The following is an 18,585-nucleotide window of genomic DNA, read 5'->3' on the forward strand; positions in this document are numbered from 1 at the left end:
CTGTATTTTCTGAGTTCTTAGTTGTCAACAACAGAATCTACCGTAGCTGCTTTAAGTAGAAAACATTTACTGAGGGGTATAAATTGCTCGAAGAACCATTGGGAGGGCAAAATTACAGAATTAGGCTGGCTTCCCTGGACTGGTTCTCCAAATGAAGTTTAGAATTGGGGTTGCCAGGGAGCTGCTGACTCCACCAGACTGGAGGCTGCAGTCAGGAAGCCACCCCACATTCTAGCCTCTGGATCCAGGGCCAAGAAAACAGGTGCCACATCCTCTGCAGCTCAGCGATGGGACTCACTTCCGAACCAAAGTCTGGTATGGATATGAATACATCGGATTGGCTGAAACTATATCTCATCTGGAGCCCTAGCTACAAAAGCAAGATTGGGCAGGGAAAGAGAGTTTTGAATTGAACTCAAACATTATAAGGAGTTGGGACTGGTCATAGAGATAGCCCATCCTCAGAATCCACTTAATAGCTGTGATATTTCTAATCTATTAAGAGCCTGTACCATTCAGCTACTTGGAAACTCTATGTATGTGTGAAGCTTGCTGAATATAGGACCTCTCTGTAAGGTGAACAGGTAGCAAGCTTCTCTTTTCATTGAAAGGTTAGAATATAGGGCATTTTCTCTGAAACTATTTAGCTCCCCAGAGAAGAGCAGTCCAATATCCTGCTTGGTGGGGGCCGAGAAATACATCTGGTTGTTAGCCCTCTGGAGTAAGGCTGCGAAAGTGGCCGAGGGACATTTCCATATGAAGACTTTTACTAAGTTTTCTTCTTTTTGTCCCACTTTTGCTGTTCAACCTGCTCGTATCTCTGGGCCCCCAAACTTCTCGTGTATAATTTCTTTCTAGGGAAAAAGCCTCTGATCTCCTGCTGGGGGTAGGAATGGGCTGCTCTGCGTCAAGGAGGTGACCCTGTGTCATTATTTGTTCTTTGTACTTGTGTATACACACTATCTGATCCTGCTGTCTTAGCCCCCAAATTACCCCCTTCAGGTGCCTCCAAAGAACAGGACAGGATGCAGTTGGGTGGCTTCTCCTCCATTCTCTCCCGCTGTAGGAATTTGGGGAAATAACTCCTTTCTGTATGCTAAGTCAATGAATGCTTTTCTGTCTGCCTTCTCTCTTTGAAAGCTTTCAGGAAATTCTTGTCTACTGTTTTCTCCCTTCTCATTTTCTTTGTCCTTGTGGATCAATATCATTTTATTCTTTTACTATTATCAAATGGGTTTGGGGGAGGGAAAAGAGAAAAGTATTTACATAGAGATTAAATATTTAAAAATTGAGATATAGTGTTTAGTTTTCTCACTTTACAATTACAAAAGTCCTTTTTTGGGGAGGAGAGGGAGTCCACATTTGAGGATATTAGAGGTACCTGGAGCTGTAGGACAATATATACTTTTTTGCCTCCTCTTTAATCAAGGCTTTTTAACATGGAACATATTTCTTGAATGAAGTGGAAAGTTTCCAGTCCACTGAAATGTAAACTACCATACATACAATACCTGGCAGGAAAAAACAAAACAGCAAGTTAACCCAATCCCTGTAATGGCCATGCCCTTATTCGTAGATGTTTCCTCCATCTACCAAATGTGTTCTGCTGGATACGGAGCTCAGCGTGGCTTCTGGGGTCACACTTAGCTGAGGCTGCAGTCCAAAGAGCACTCATCTGGCTGGGCCATGGTACTGTTGGCTCTGCTCAAGCAAAGCAGTCACCAGCACATTCAAACAGTGAATCTCAAAGTGAGAAACAAGAAGGCAACATAATAACGATATCAGAAAGATGTTAGCAAGTGCAAAAGAAAAAAAGAAGTGGTATTGCCCAGGAATGACAAGAGAATGGAGGAGGGAGCCCTCCAGTGGGCTCTTATGGCCAGGCAGGCTTCCTGGAGGAGGTGGAAATTGAATTGGACTCTGAAGAGACAGAAGGGGCCAGGAAGAGTAGGGTCTCCAGTTGGGTAATGGCGAGCATTACTATTTTTCTCTTACCTAGTGGGGATATGCCAATATATAGCTCCCTTTACGGATCTGAGTGAGTGCAGAGGGGGCAGCCATGAAGCCAGTGGCATAGCCATCGGGTTTTCTTGGGCCTACTCTGACAGCCCATCAAAGTCTACATACACATAGGCAGTTTCCTCAGTGTCCAAGGGAAAAATATAAAGAAGTACTTTTTACTAGCAGCCTCCTGGCTCACAGATGCTGTTTACTACTCAAAATGTAATTCTGATTAAAGCCGGGAATTAGAGCTCAAATGAAAAGATGGGTAGTTTGTATTATGAGTTTCATACGTGTACATCTCTCTAGTTATAACATCTTAATAGCAATAAACACCAGACTCTTCAAAAGCATGTGGAACTAGTATTCTGGTATTTTCAATATTTTTATAGCTTTTTCTTTTTTTCTTTGATATTTTGATTATTTTATAAGTCAATCATCATCTCTGAATCCCTAATCTAAGTAAAGCACTCTGCCAGGCCATAAGGGGACTCAATCATATGTTCATTAAATACTGTGTGTGATGAATGTCAACTATGCAACTAAAGCTAAGAAGGAAACAATTGCTTCCCTCAAAGAGCTGATGCATTGACAGGGAAGTCAGGAAATAGTTACAGAGTAGCAGAGGAGCAAGACACACACAATGATGAACAACCACAGAAATGATGGCAATAGTAGCAGGTTTGTTCTTTCCCTGGGCACTTACCTTGTAGTTGGAAAGGCAGGGTCTAGGCACACTTAGGTGAAACAGTCAGGAAACTTATTTTTTCCTCTTGGAAAATAAGAGGGAAAGTAAACCAAGCACACAAGTGCTGTCAAGCAATCAGACCGGGGGCAGAGAAATTCTGGTAATGGTTGAAGACACCTGAGTGCTATGCCTGGCCACAGCAGGGATTTCTGATGGCTGGAGAGCACTGTATCCTTGAGTGAATTTCTGGGCACATCACAGTGCCCAGTTAGTCAGACAAGGGTATGACAGTGGTTTGAACTGGAAGGATTTGCTAAATCATATCCATGGTTCTGAGAGATCTGTTTACTGAGTTAGAAGTCACAGGGAGCTTGGGGCGCCAAGTGGCTCAGTCGGTTAAGCGTCTGACTTCGGCTCAGGTCATGATCTCATGGTTCATGAGTTCGAGCCCCGGGTCGGGCTCTGGGTGGACAACTCGGAGCCTGGAGCCCGCTTTGGATTCTGTGTCTCCCTCTGTCTCCCCCTCCGCTGCTTGTACTGTCTCTCGCATTGTCTCAAAAGTAAATAAACATTAAAAAAAAAAAAACTTTTTAAAAAGTCACAGGGAGCTAGATAGAGCTACTTGGTGTAGGAGACTTAGACAGATGAGGCCCATCGAGTTCCAGACAAACTGGGGTGAGAGCAGAGCTATGGGAACACCAGGAGAGCAAGGAGATCCAGGCCTGTGTACCAGAGCCCTTAGGTGTTCAACTGCAATTCATAGAGGTGACATCAGAGCTAGAAGATGAGTCTAATGGGCAGGTTTTCTCATAGCCCCATTCTGACCTTAATCAGAGGAACTTCACTTTTTAATCTACCCAATAGAATTAGCTTTGGTGTCAGATTTTTTTTTAAGGATCCCACTGATTTAAAAATAATAAGTCTGCAAGTGGGATGGAGAAGGAAAAGAAGACAGAAAAAATGAGACCTGTAATACTTTAAGAAAAAAAAAATGTGCACTAGGTCTGAACTAGGTGGAATAATCTTTTGCAGGAATTTTGCGAGGAAGAGAAGCAGAATGGCAAGTGGGCAAAGGTATTTCTAGTGGAAGAAATAGTACAGAAAAAAAAACCCAAGGAGATATGATTAGATGTGTTCTGTATGGAAAATAAAAATGCATTGATTTTCCTGGAAAGCAGGAGTCCTGAGGTTGGCGCAGTGGGCATGTTGAGAAATTTGAATTTACTCTGAATGGCAGTACCGTTCATCTTGGAGAATGAGGTGGGGGTGAGAAGCATGATGAATATGTATGCTTACATGACTCTTGTGTAAGTTACTCAAAGGATGAAAGGTTAGCATTAATTTACGGGAGCATCATATTTTTCTTGGCCCAGGTACCCACCCCCAAACCCAGGATAATGTCCTTAGTTTCCCTGTTTATAAACATTCTGGCCTGGTCTAGGTTAGTAAAGCTTCACCTTATATGCTATAGCAAATTCATTCAAAATCAATCTTTCAGCCATTAAAAATAAGTGTTTAATATCACATCTGTTTAATTTTTAACATAATAGTATCGACATTAGTAGACATAATAGGTAGACACGGTAGCAAAACAGTATACATACAACATAGTTGTAGAATTTCATCATGTTGGCATTTTGTTTCTGCTGCATCCTTAAGTCAAAAGTGTATTAAACAGCACGTGTATATGCAGCAGTGTGTTACTATTAAGTGTAAACACAAAAGGATTTTAACATAAACCTTGCCCTCAAGGAGTGTCCAACTTATTTGAAGAGGCATCTGAGCATAAATAAGAAACGGCATCCTATGTAGCCTAGGACAAAAATCATGGAAAATGTGGGCACTCTCAGAAAAAGACATGTATGACATACCATAATCAGGGTAGGCTTCGTGGAAGAGATGGCACTTGACATAAATTTCAAGGCCACGAATATGTGCCTTCTTGCAGAGAAGAAGACATTCCTAACAGGTAGCAGCCATACAAGCAGAGGCAGAGAGAGTAAAAAACGTGGCAATCAATCTAAACTTTGTAAACATTTAATGATTGAAAGCAGTGCTGGGGTACCTGGGTGGCTCAGTCAGGTAAGCGTCTGACTCAGGTCATGATCTTATGCTTCATGAGTTCAAGCTCCATGTCGGGCTCTGCACTGAGAGCACGGAACCTGCTTAGGATTCTCTCTCTCCCTCTCTCTCTGCCCCTCCCCTGCTTGTACCCATGCATGTTCTCTCTCTCAAAATAAATAAACATTAAAAAAAGGAAAGAAAAGCAGTGCCAATCAGTCAAGCATCTTTTACAGGTTTTTTTCTTTCCCACAGAATTTTTATTTGATTCTCAAATATATGTGACTATCACATATTTTACTCAACATTTGGCTTTGGTTATCAGACATTTTCGAGTTAATTCAACAAGTATTTATAATATGTGTATAAATTTCAATGGCCAACACTCTACTAGGCACTGTAATGCATACAAATGAAGAAGTCGTTGTCTTATCCTTGAATATTTTGTTGCCTTGCTAGTGAGAAAATGTATGTACAAATAAGATTCAAGGTAGTTCGTCAACCCAAGGCTACACAAAGATTCCCCAAGTTATGAAACTCCCTACATATAAACCACCAGTGTATAAAGACTTTGTAATGCTGTGCATCCTCAGGAGATATTCCTCCCCATGCCCAACCTTCTCCTCATACCCACTGTAGCTCCTTCTAGCAACCGAGTTATATTGGCGGTGCTCTGCCAGCTAGATCCCCATCAATGGCCCCATCTGTCCCTCATCGATCCTTTCATTTCCTTTCAAGGCCAGTGAACATATCATGTAGCCATCATATAATTACCACCTCCTTCTACCTTAATTCATCTGCCTTTTACCACTCACAGCTCACAGTTCAGTTATTTCCACCTCATACAACACTTTTTCACATATTTAATGCATCCTTTTGGGGGTCTGTCTTATTTCTCCTTCTTCTAATACTTGTCAAGTTACTGCAAGGAAAAAACACATCGTCTCTCATGTCCCCTCTTTGAACAAAGAATTCCCGGATGCCTCCCATACAAGTAGTGCTGGTAACCATTTTGTATGGAGGAGAGAAAAGTTACCATGTTTAAAAAGGAAAAAAATGTATGTTGAATTAGTGACATCAGCTTCTAAAGCTTTTTTTGCAGAAGTTTCTTTCTGACTCTCCATGGGAAAAACCTTTCTCTAAAATTTTACAGGTGCTTCCTCCAAAAATGTCTATTAAGATAAAATGTTTAAAGTATCAAATTACATCTTATTTACAAATGTTGCAAAACATTTTCTGCTTTTTATTTTTCTTTGTAAACGTAACCTACTTGAACAATAGAATTGATTGAACGTTCCAAATTCCAAATGAATAACCTTCACACAGATTTCTTATGTAATATGCATTTATAAGATGAGCATACCTTATATAACATATAACTCAAAATGAGTAGAGGGCACCTGGGTGGCTCAGTCAGTTGAGTGTCCGACTTTGACTCAGTTCATGATCTCATGGTTCATGAGTTCAAGCCCCACAGCGCGCTCACTGCTGTCAATTCAGAGCCTGCTTTGGATCCTCTGCCCCTCTCTCTTTGCCGCTCCTCTGCTCATGCTCTCTCTGAAAAATGAGTACACATTTAAGAGTCTCATGCTCTACCGACTGAGCTAGCTGGGCGTCTGAGTACACATTTAAAAAAAGAAACAAAAAACCCAAGATGAATAGAATAAGCAATACCTATTATATGAATTGAAAGGAGAGAGGTTGGGGAGTGAGAAAGAGATAGTCATAAACTTTGGAAAACTTTTTGCGCAGAACGTTGAACTTGAACTTGACTCTAAATAATAAACTGATGTGTTTGGGAGAAGTTGAAAGTGTATCTCAAGTTGGGAAAAGACTGTTGACAAAGGTGTGTTTGGTTGAAATGGAGACTTTTATGGAAGCATAAAAGAAATATTCACAAATCAGGATTGGACCAATTTGTAGGTGTTTCATGTGACAAAAATGACCAATGTCACGTTAAGGAGTTTCATGGATTTTCTCCCATAAATGATAGAGAGATGTGAGCATTTGGAAGGACTGTAATGAATTAGACAGAGTAGTTTTATAAAATTGGTGATATTTGAGGAATTAGAAAGCAAGGGGACTGGATAGGAGACCATGTAAAACCACATGCTTGTGAAATGTCGGAGACCTGGACTAATGTGATGGGAATGTCATATAAGTGGAGCTCTGACAAATGCTTCAAACAGAATGCAACATAGTCTTGATGTAATAAAGGGGGTGAAGGAAAACAATATGTCAGAAATGATAGTGAGGTTTCAGATTGGGTGATGGGGAGAATGAAAAATATACCTAATGGCAGAACCAGGGAGGTTAGAGGAGAAAAATTGGGTGGATGAGAGGAAGGAAAGTGATGATAAGTATATGGGGCTCAATGCCATCAATAGAAAGTTAATATTAGCCACATATATCATTTTAAATAGTCTAGCAGCCATATGCAAAACACTAAAAATAAACAGATAAAATTGCATTTAATAATATTTTATTTGCCCTAATATATTCAAAGTATTATCATTTCAACATATAATCAATATATTTTTAAGCAGTCTCTACACCCCAAGTGGAGCTTAAACTTACAGCCCTGAGACCAAGATTCGCATGCTCTATCGACTGAGCCAGCCATGTTCTATCAACTAAGCCAGCCGCCCCAACATATACCAGTATGAACATTGCTGAGGGGGCATCTGGGGTGGCTTAGTCAGCTGAACATCTGACTCTTGATTTTGGCTCAGATCATGATCTCATGGTTCGTGGGATCGAATGCTTGGAATTCTCTCTCTCTGCCCCTCCTCTGGATGCATGTGCGCGCTCTCTCTTTCTCTCTCTCTCTTTCAAAATAAGTAAATAAACATTAAAAAAATATTGATGAGATCATTTACATTCTTTTTCTCACACTAAGTCTTTGAAATGTGGCATGTGTTTAATGCTTAGAGCATATCCCAATTTAACTAGCTACATTTAAAGTGTTCGACAGTGACCTGTAACTGGTGGCTACCATATTGCTGTGTATTATTAGACAGTTTAATAGAACTAACAAAGATTACGTAGCCAATGTCTCAATTAGGCTAAGTGCTAAGACTCACTGTATTTTGGCACTCACAGTGCTAAGACTCACTGTATTTTGGAAATTATAATTCTGTTTATTCTTTCTCCCCCTCAATTCCTTTTGTTTGTTTTAGCTGCTTCGTATTAAAGATGTTCTTTTAACAGAACATCATTCTTTCCCCAGAGCACCAAGAATTTTAGAAATATTCATGAGAGAGAGTTTTTCATGGCTGTAGTTCTTCACTTGACTTACAACTTTAATTGAACAAATCAGTCTGAATCTTCTTTTTCATCTCCCTTTGTCCATCTTAAAACTCTTGATTATGAAATAATTTAGCAATATGTCCTCAAAAACCATGGATAAATGACACTTAGTATTTTGGAAATGAAGCTACATTTTTCATGTTCCCCTGTCTGCATATGTGTGTATTTCTCCAGCATTTAATGTCTGACGTAAACTTGCTGGATTTTTGGTCTTCACTATAGGCTAAAGAACGCAATATGAAAGGGAGCCTACTTCTATAGAAAACACGCCAAGGACATTGTGTTCCTTCTTTACAGTGAAATGCAGATTTCCCATTAAAAGGCGAATCCATCATTTCAAAAGGTTGAATAGGATGGTGCGTTAAAAAAGTCCAGCTGCTTAAATTTAGGGCATTGAAAAACATCCAATAAAAAAATGTTCCCTGGGTTTCAAGCATTTTCATTTGATTATGCATTGGATAGCTTTTCATTCAATCTGTGATCTTGCCTGTTAGAATTCTATCCTAAAATAGTCTGACAAGTGTTTCAAAGAAGTTAGACTCAACTATGATACTTCAGTAACTTAAATTATGTATTTTGCTATTTAGAATATACTTGTGTTTGCTGAAATATTATTAATTTTTGTACAAGATATGTTGGAATTTTCTTTCAGCGCTTTGCTTTTTCATGTTTATTCTTAGGCTTCTCTCACTTCCATTTAGTTTCTTTTATGTTTTTTTGATCTTCTTTGAAGACATGACATTGTCTGCCAGGACAGCCATTTTGTTCTCCAACGAGCTTCCTTCAACTGATTTAGTCATCTATTTCTCTCTGCCTCACTAATCTGATGTGTTCTGCCCAGATTTTCTCTAATTAATTTGAGAGTAATGAGTGGCAAAGCTGATTCTCCTGGCAATAACTCTCTGTGGGGTCTGCAGACAACATGGCTACCACAAGCTGGCTAGAGAGCATGTGCAAGCACACACACACACACACACACACACACATACACACAAACAGACACACACACACACAGAGTTCTTCTCCACACTACAGAGCCTAGTGCTGTAGGAACCAAAAGACTTATGTCAAACATGTTTGTACAGCACATATACTTTTCGACAGGAAATACAGTTAATAGTTGTTTATTAAAAGTTGTGAGTAAGTCTCTATGCTTCCCTCCTTTGGAGTCTAGTCCTGCTTTTTCTTAGGACCAGCACAAGAGATATAGGCTGGGGCCATACACAGGGCTACTGTTGAACAAGGACTGTGCTAGAATACCCCTGGTAATAGGTATTGACTAGGTTTCTTCAGCTGAGTGTTTGGCTCTCTCCTCCTAGACTGATCATTAGGCATTTATACATATGATAATATTGCCCCTGGGCCAATCCCTAAATGTAAATGTTTCTCATAATTCTTTAGCATCCAGTATGTTTCACTAAGACCAGTTTGGCCCCATTTGCAGACCTTCCTCCCCACCCAATGTCCATTTTCTTCCTAAAGAATTGTTAATTTTAAAAGAGAATTTATTCTAGTTAATATCAGTTTACTTCTAATGGGTTCTTTCGTTTCTCAAAGAGGTCAACAATTTAATGGAATCACTTTTTTCTGGACCCACATTTTATTGTAGACCCAAATGAAGGAAATATTTTGCTGTGCTTTATCTAGTTTATAGGGGGTATTTCATACTGGGGTCCTGTGCTTCCCGTCCCTGCCAGCACTGGCTATCAAAACTGCTTAGGCTGCAAATAAAATATGAAATGAAATCCATCTGGCATTTCTCATTGAATTAGGACCAGAACATTTTTGCTAAATATTAACAGATGGCTAAATTCTTAATATCAAACTAACATTTTAAAACATCTAAGGGGACCCACATGAGGAAGAAAGGGTGGAGGACCATGTGTTCTCTCTATCACTGAGGCCTTCCTTCCTCCACGCTTTTCCTCCCCTCATCCTTGCAACCCGTGTGTTGAGAATCATTGGAGTCTCTTTTCTCAGATAGCTTTTATTCCTTGGTAGCTGGTATCAAAATATTGTAATCAAATGTTGGACAACTCAGGTGATGAGTTGCCCTTGGCAGCCTTCAGGATCTTTTATTAAAGCCAATTCTCTCTCCATCTCTTTCTCTCTCAATAGGAAAAAGAAAAGAAGTATATGCTTCCCTTGGACAACCTGAAAGTTCGGGATGTGGAAAAAAGCTTTATGTCTAGCAAGCACATCTTTGCACTTTTTAATACAGAACAAAGGTAAGAAAATGAAGCAGCTTCTGTCTTCAGATTTTTTTTTACTTGAATTTCTGTGTCACCTAGAGACCATGTTTACAAGAGTTCCTTTGGACCCACCTGGGAACTTGTTAACTCTTTAGTTTTCCTTTTATTTTGTGTGTTTAGCTTTCACCATAGGTTATGGGTTCACAGGATTAAAACTTAGAATAAGAAGGATCTTCAAGTATTCCCTGTTCTTCCAGCAGGCACCCAAATCATGCTGCTTTCATTCTTAAAGTACATTTTATTATTTTAAAGTCTTTCTTGTCCTCAATTTATTGCATACATACTTGCAAATTACTCAGTTAAAACTTTTGATAGTGTCTGTCCAGCATGGATGGATATTACTCAAGACCTTATATATTTTGGGAGGGCATTTTTGCATTGGTGAATAGAATGATTCACTTAATGTAAATACAGATATGTAGTACTTCCCAGTTTTTCAAAGCACTGTGCATGTTCATTGTTTGATTTTTTTAAAAACAGTTTCTTATAAGGTAGAAATATAGAGTAGTGTGGTTACCATTTCATAAAGTAGAACTGTAGTTCAGAGAGGTTAACTGACTTTCTTGAGATCATAAAATTAGTATATGAGAAAGCTTAAAACTGAAGTAGGACTACTGTGTCTAAATCCACTTTTCCTTCCACTTGTGTCTTATTATTGTTGTTTTTTACTGCCACTCACCTACAACATCGAAACTTAATTTGGGGCTGATTATCATGGAGTGCCACGGTTACTCACTGAAGTTAAGCAGTAAAATTAAATATAAACAAATGGAGAGGTAACAGAGGATGGAATAGAGAGATGTAAAAGGGCTACAATGAGACAAGGATAACAAGGAGATCTTTTCCAAATGGCAATGTTATAGGAAAAAGCTAATTAATTTCTATGAGTCAGTTATTAAGAGACTGAGTCATTAGGTGGCAGGGTCTAATTTTAACCTATCTCTTCAGGCCTTTTATCTTTATTTAGCAATGAATGAAGTTCCTTGATTGGGTTCAATGACCGTCCCAGGGTCAATCACACAGTACATTAAAATAGCAAAAGAAGTCTTCTTCCTACATTCCCAGTCAGTTGCTCAGAGTGACTCATTATACAAAAATACCTAGAAAAACCACAAGAGCTAGTCATTTAAAGGATCAAGGGGAAAGAAAATTAAATATAACTCCCCTACCAAATACTGAGATGGGAGTTTTTAAAGACCTAGTATTATTTGAGAGTAGCTTATGAAAAAAAACACTGTGATGATAAAGAATAAAAAGATTTCCTGGAGAGAGCAGTAGGGTGTCCTCATACTAGGGCCAAACAGTACTGTTTACATACTTTGCTCACAGTGGGTAGCTGGGAGGTCCTGAAGGAATCTTTACAGAAGTGCTCGGCCTTCCTGCCTGGATGCAGAGTCGAAGTGTGACTACTATATAGGAGGTCAATTTGAGGTCTTCATCAACCTGGAAAGTGCAGGTTATAAAAGGGCTTGGTACAAAATTAAAAAAAAAAAAATCAGACAACGGTAGAGTAGCTTTTTTAGATGAAATGCAACTTATATTTTAAAGAGAGCAAAAGACACCAAAATAAGATAACTCTGGACCTCTAAAATTCTGGGTATTCTGGAATCCTAGGGTTCTTGGAAGGTATTAAATTCTTCAACCACTTCTCAGAGACCTCTGTGAGTACGAGGATGTCCCATCTACAGGCATATTTGCTGTTGTCTTATGGCCTGAAATCTTGATTATTTTCAATTAGTTTTGTACTGGCCAGGACCTCCAGTACAATGTTGAATACAATTGGGCATCCTTGGTTTGTTTCGTATTTTAGGGAAAGTTATTTCATAATTTTATAATTAAGTACTTTCTGATAGGTAACTGATATCAGGTAAAGAAGACCCCTTGGGTTCCTAGTCGCTAAGGTTTTGGTTTCTGTTTCTGTTTTTATCATGAATGGATGTTGAATTTTATCAAGCGCTTTTTCTGTCTCTACAGAGATTGTATGATTTTCTTCTTTATCTGTTCATGTAATGAAATATACTAATAGGCCTTCTAATATACTTAAACCATTCTAGGGGCGCCTGGGTGGCTCAGTCGGTTAAGCGGCCGACTTTGGCTCAGGTCATGATCTCGCAGTCCGTGAGTTCGAGCCCCGCGTCGGGCTCTGTGCTGACAGCTCGGAGCCTGGAGCCTACTTCGGATTCTGTGTCTCCCTCTCTCTGACCCTCCCCTGTTCATGCTCTGTCTCTCCCTGTCTCAAAAATAAATAAAACGTTAAAAAAAAAATTTTTTTTTAAAAAAAACCATCCTGATCTCCTGAGATTAAACTAGCTAAATCACGAAGTAGTGTTCTTTATGATATGTTCCTGGCTTGTTTGCTAGCATTTGCAACTATGGTTATAAGTGATATTGGCCTGTAAATGTCCTTTTTTGTGCTGTCCCTGCCTGGTTTCATATCAAGTTTGTGTTAGCTTTGTAATTGAAGTGGGATGAAGTTCTCATTGTTCTTAGGAACATTCTGTATAAGATAGGGATTAACTGTTAATGGATTATGTGGTAGAACTCGCCCATAAAATCATCAGGGCCTAGTGGACAGTTTTGGTAAGTAAGCTTTAAACTAGTGATTTAACGTATTTAATACTTATGGGTTTGTTAGGTTTTCTATTTTTATCATGGGTCAGTTTGGACAAACTGTATTTTTCCTAGCAAATCATCCATTCTGTTCATTTTTCAGTCCATTAGCCTCAAGTATTTCTTAAGGTTCTATTTTTTCAAATTTCTGCTGTATCTGAAATTTGACCCCTTTTTACTTCTAATATTAAGTCTTTTTTAACATGATCATTCTCGCCAGACTTTTACTTTTTCAAAGAAGCAGCTTTTGACTCTTTTGATCCTTTATTGTGTATATTTTTTCTATACACATAGATTTTTTTCTATACACAGAGATTTCTATAATCTCTGCTCCTTTCTTCAATATTTTCTTCCTTGTATTTATGTTTATTTTGTAGTATTTTTTCCTAACTTCTTAATTTAGATGTGTAGCTCATCAATTTTTGTCCTTTCTTTTTCTTATATATGTATGTAAATCTATAGATCTTCCTCTAGGTAGTCTTTAGCTGCTTACCACAAATTTTGTGGTATAATATTTTTTATTATCATTAAGTTCTGTTTTCTTCAATCTTCTGTTTCTTCTTTATGATTTCTTCTCTGAATCATTTAGAAATATGTTTACATTTTATAGTGCATAGACTTTTATTGGTTTGCCGTTGTTGATTTCTAACTTAATTGTATTGTGGTCAGAGAATACAGTTAGCACATGGTGAATTTTCATAAATATTCCATGTGTGCTTGAGAAGAATGTATTGATTTGGGAGTGTGGGGTTCCATGAGAGTCTACTGGATTATGCTTGTTAATTACATTATTCAATCTCTATAGTTACTATCTTTTTTTCATATTAATTAAAACACTCAGCAAGTTTATATTTGGCAGCCATTATGTGCCAGGTACTTTTCTATGTACTTAAAATACATTGCAAATAAAATAGACAAAAAAGATGGTACACTGTAGATTATGTTCCAGAGAAGGGTGTTGGCAGGGAGACAGATAAAAGAAAGCCATAAAGAATCTCACTTTATCAGAGGGGTATTAAAAATCTCACTTTGTGATTATGAGCTTGATTATTTTCGTAGTCTGTCAATTTTTGTTTTATGTATTTTGAGGCCAATCTATGTTAGTGGTTCTTGCAAGTTTAGAATTGTGTTATCTTCCTGATGTCTCTCTCTCTCTCTTTATATATACATATATATGTATGTATGTGTATATAATATATATATATATTGTGTATATATACTGTATATATATACTATGTATATAATTTTGTGACAACCCTCTTTATTCCTAACAGTGCTATTTGCCTTAACATTTATTTTGTCTACTCTTAATATAACTATACTACCTTTATTTTAGTTAATATTTTCTTGGTTTATCCTTTTTTTGAAAAAAATGTTTATCAATTTTTGAGAGAGAGGGAGAGCATGTGAGAGAGCATGTGGGGACAGAGGATCCCAGGCAGGCTCTGCATTGCATGTCTTGAACTTACGAACCATGGGATCATGACATGAGACAAAGTCAGATGTTTAACTGACTGAGCCACCCAAGCACCCCAGCTTGGTTTATCTTTTTTACCTTTTTGCCATCAACCATTTTGTATTTTTATTAAGTCTTCTCTTATACTAGCATGTATCTGTATTTGTTTGTTTTTAATCTCATGTAAGATCTTTTTCTTTTAACTAGTGAATTTAGTCCATTTATATCTTTATAACTGACTCATTGAATTTATTTGAACATCTTATTTTAGTCTTTCTCTTATCCTGCCTTTTCTATACTTGTTTTCCACCCTCCCCACTTTTTTTTCCTGACTTCTTCTTTATTTTTTTTAAGTTTATTTGTTGAGAGAGAGAGAGAGAGAGAGAGAGAGAGAGAGAAAGAACATGTGTGTGTGGGTGAGCAGAGGAGGAGCAAAGAGAAAGGGAGAGAGAGAGAATCCCAAGCAGACTTCAGTGCTGTCAGTGCAGAGCATGACTCAGGGCTTGAACTCACAAATCATGAGATCATGACCTGAGCCAAAATCAAGAGTGGGTCACTTAACTGACTGAGCCACCCAAGTGCGCCCTGACTTCTTTTTCTTTAAATTCAGGTTAATTTATTTTTCTCCTTGCCTACCTTAGTAGTTATATTCTTTATTTTAATTCTTTGTTTATACCTCATTTTTATTTGAGTTTGAAGTTAGTCTTTTCTACTCTTTTTCCAAAATGATCTTGAAACTCTTTAAGTCCACTAACTCTCCTGATTTCCACATTATTGTTACCTAGTATTTGAGTTCCATCTTACTTTCTTACCACCTTTTTAAAATTGGTTCATATAGGAAATGTTTGTTTAGATATATTAACACAATTGTCAATTCCTTTGTTCACTTTTCTTCTTGCATCCTAGCGTTTGATTTTGGTTCATTCTCCTTCACGCCAAAGTACATCCTTTACAAATCCCTTCAGTGTGTGCCACTTGCTTATAACTCTCAGGTGTTTATTTTCCTGAAAATGTTTTTATTTTGCTCTCATTTTTGAATAATACTTCTGTTGGATATTAAATTGTATATTCATGGTTCTTATCTCATAACTTTGAAGTCATTTTCCCCCTGTATTCTGGCTTCAGCTTTTAAGAAATAATCTAACTGTTGCTCCTTTTTATAGTTAATCTGTATTTTCTCACTGAATGATTTCAATATCCCTTTTGCCTTTGGTATACTGAAGTTTCAGTATGATGTGTTTATATGTGTTTTGCTTTATATCTTCTGCTTGAGATTTGTTGTGTTTCCCAATGAGGATTCATAATTTTCATAAAGTTTGAAAAACTGTATATCATTCTCTTTTGTCTCTTCTCTGCTCCTTTTTGTTATTCCAAAAATACCTATTAGACATATACTAAGCCACTTTATCCTATTCTTTCATACATATATGTCTCTTTGTACCTCATTTTGGGTCATTTCTTTAGTGCCATCTTCCAGTTCACTCTTCATCTGTGACCAGGCCAAAACAACTTGTCTGTCATCTTTGCTAATGGACAGATTTTTTTTTCTCAGTCCATTCTTTTTCTGAGAATGTGGCCTTTGGAGAGTGCTGGCTGTCACATAAATCCCAAGATCTTGTTTCCCATTCTTTTGGGCTACCATAGTCCAAGCCTTTTGGTTACTGAAAATGAGACCACCTAGCGTCAAAAGTGACAGTCTTTGTTTCCTCTTAAGGACTTCTTTCATTTCAGAAATAGGTTAGGCACTTAAAATAATGTTTTTCAGCAATATTTGATTTCTTGTGGGAAAGAGTTTTAAAATTTTGTATTCTGCCATTTTGGTTAAAATGACATGGCCTTTCATTACCATTACATTGAAACACAAAACTATGTTTCTGAATCCCTCAAGAAGTAAAGATTATGATAAAAGTGAACCTGGAAGAATTCCCTGTGTTTACAAACATGAATGTTTTTACAAACCAATTAGAGAAAAGCAGCTGTTATTCTCCTGTTCTCCTGTTTATCTCTCAATAAAAAAATACCTGTTCTTTTATTCACTCCAAAGTGTTTATTAGGCATTTCCACATTATCAGCTATACATGTCAGTATTGGTATTTTAAATGAAATACAAGATGGATCTTGTTTTGCATGACATTTGTAATCACCAATGAGTGTCATACAACATTCATTTTTCACTAATCTTTTTTTTAATTTTTTTAATTTTTATTTATTTTTGAGAAACAGAAACAGAGCATGAGTGGGGGAGGGGCAGAGAAAGAGGGAGATACAGAATCTGAAGCAGGTTTCAGGCTCTGAGCTGTCAGCACAAAGCCTGACAGAGGGCTCAGACCCACGAACCATAAGATCATGACCTGAGCCAAGGTTGGACACTTAACCGACTGAGCCACCCAGGCACCCCTCACTTTTCACTAATCTTAAGACAGAAAATTTAAGAATCAATGAAGAAGTAAAAAAAAAAGAGGGGGGGGAGGAAGAAAAGGTAGTCTAGTTGAAAGAATATTATACATGAAACAAATGGGTTATAGTGTGTAAGGAAACATTTAACCAGATCTATGAAAGCATATTTCATTCTAGTACTGAAGTCCCACAAGCAGTAGTTAGCAGCATGGCAGGTGACTCCTATTGGGTCTTGGCATGAATTGATGGAGAGGAAATTGAACAGAGTATCCCAAAGAGGAAATAGTATTAGTCAAAGCAAATGGTTGGGAAATGTTGCTTAATCTGTTGCCAGACTGTTCTGGAGGAGAAGAAGCTAATTTCAAAGGCAAGATGAGCCCTAGTTTAAAAAATAAAAACATTCTTTTTTTTCCCTCCACGGAGTTTATTGAACTGGACTTTCCCATGTAAGTTTATGTATTTTAATATTTTATGTAGATGGAAAACTCTGCATCTCTCAAAAGCCCATATGCTTAGCATAATTCTATCAGCTATACTTAAACGATATTCTTTTCACCACTGAGGGTGATTCTGAGGTTATGTTCCTATTTTTTTCTTTCTTCTGAGACATGATCTTGTAAGGAAAGTTCTATTCTTGCTTTTGGTAATTTATCCATTTCAGAAGAGATGTACAAGAGATTTTAGAAGAGATTTTGTAAATGCTTCTGTTGATTTGTATGCTTCATCTCTGTCTTCCACTGCAGTGTTTTGGATCAATTTATTCAGCCATTCAGCAGACCCATGGGAGATGTATTGGCTTGGAGCTAAGAGCTCCTGTGTGAACACTGGGGTTATCACCAATGTAATTATAAAATGTCGTGGATTTCTAGGGTTCTCTGAGACCTTAGAGATAATCTTGTCTGTCCTCATCTCACAGGTTAAAGAGTTGACACCCTTAACAGTTAAATGCCTTCCCCGTGTCACAGAAGCCGTTAATGACAGAGACAGAACCGGAACCCAGGCCAGGTGTCTCCTGACCCAGGGCTCTTTCTGATACCACAGTTTGATATTAACTATGGAACAGGAATTCTACCTAATATTTTAATTGGAGTTGTTCCCAAAAGAGCAGGGATGAAGAGATTTTTAACTTCTCGTGGAGGTATTTCAATTTGTTCTTAGGTCTTACAAATTTCCATGGAATGCTTTTTAGTCTCATTTGCAAAGCCCAACATAGACCTGACCAGTACCCTTGCTATAGTTCTTAAAAAACTATATTAGTCGTTGCTACTTGTACCACAGCATTATTCCTAAGAGCTCATTCAGTTGCTATTCAATTTTCCACTATAAAGTTTTAAAAGTTATTCTGTAATTCCCAGTCATCAGGTGTGTAAGAATTGATACATTTAACATCCTTCTTTAAAAAGCCTTCAGTGTCCTGGTAAATTAATATGATCTTTATGAGTCTGGTGACCAGATTTTTGAGCCATTCTAAACAGTGTTTTAGTGCTTAGATTTTTATAAATGGAAGGAATTGTTACTAGTTGCAGTGACTTCAGCGCTTGAGGAGAGTGAATTTCACACCTAGACTGATTTAGCCTCCAAAAACTCCAGGTAACAGTGTGCAGCCCCCAGCCCTCCTCTGGGGCTTTCAAAGAGCATATCCCAGATACCTGGGAAGACTGATAAATTATAATACTTTGTTCTCACATTCATCACATCGCCAAATCATTTTGAAATCTAAGTCATAAGATTCCTAAACTTCTTTGTGGCAGGATCTAAACTAAGATTGGAATGTTCCCCCCAGGTTTTTGTTCCATTTGATTCTGTTAGAA

The 18,585-nt window shown here is 37.8% G+C and overlaps 1 protein-coding gene across 17 annotated transcripts in view; it reads left to right on the forward strand.

The window, feature by feature from the left end:
• The window catches only part of DNM3 (dynamin 3), a 571,670-nt gene that overhangs the window by 400,854 nt on the left and 152,231 nt on the right, over positions 1–18,585 (forward strand). For all 17 annotated transcript variants that reach the window (XR_006198729.1, XR_006198730.1, XM_042924852.1 and 14 more), the window contains one exon: positions 10,178–10,287. Coding sequence is in view for 15 of the 17 variants with exons in the window: in XM_042924852.1 (XP_042780786.1) it covers positions 10,178–10,287 (110 nt within the window). In the remaining 2 variants the exon portion in view is untranslated. The remainder of the gene's footprint in view (positions 1–10,177; positions 10,288–18,585) is intronic.

This window comes from Panthera leo, chromosome F3, assembly GCF_018350215.1.
Source record: "Panthera leo isolate Ple1 chromosome F3, P.leo_Ple1_pat1.1, whole genome shotgun sequence".
NCBI lineage: Eukaryota > Metazoa > Chordata > Mammalia > Carnivora > Felidae > Panthera > Panthera leo.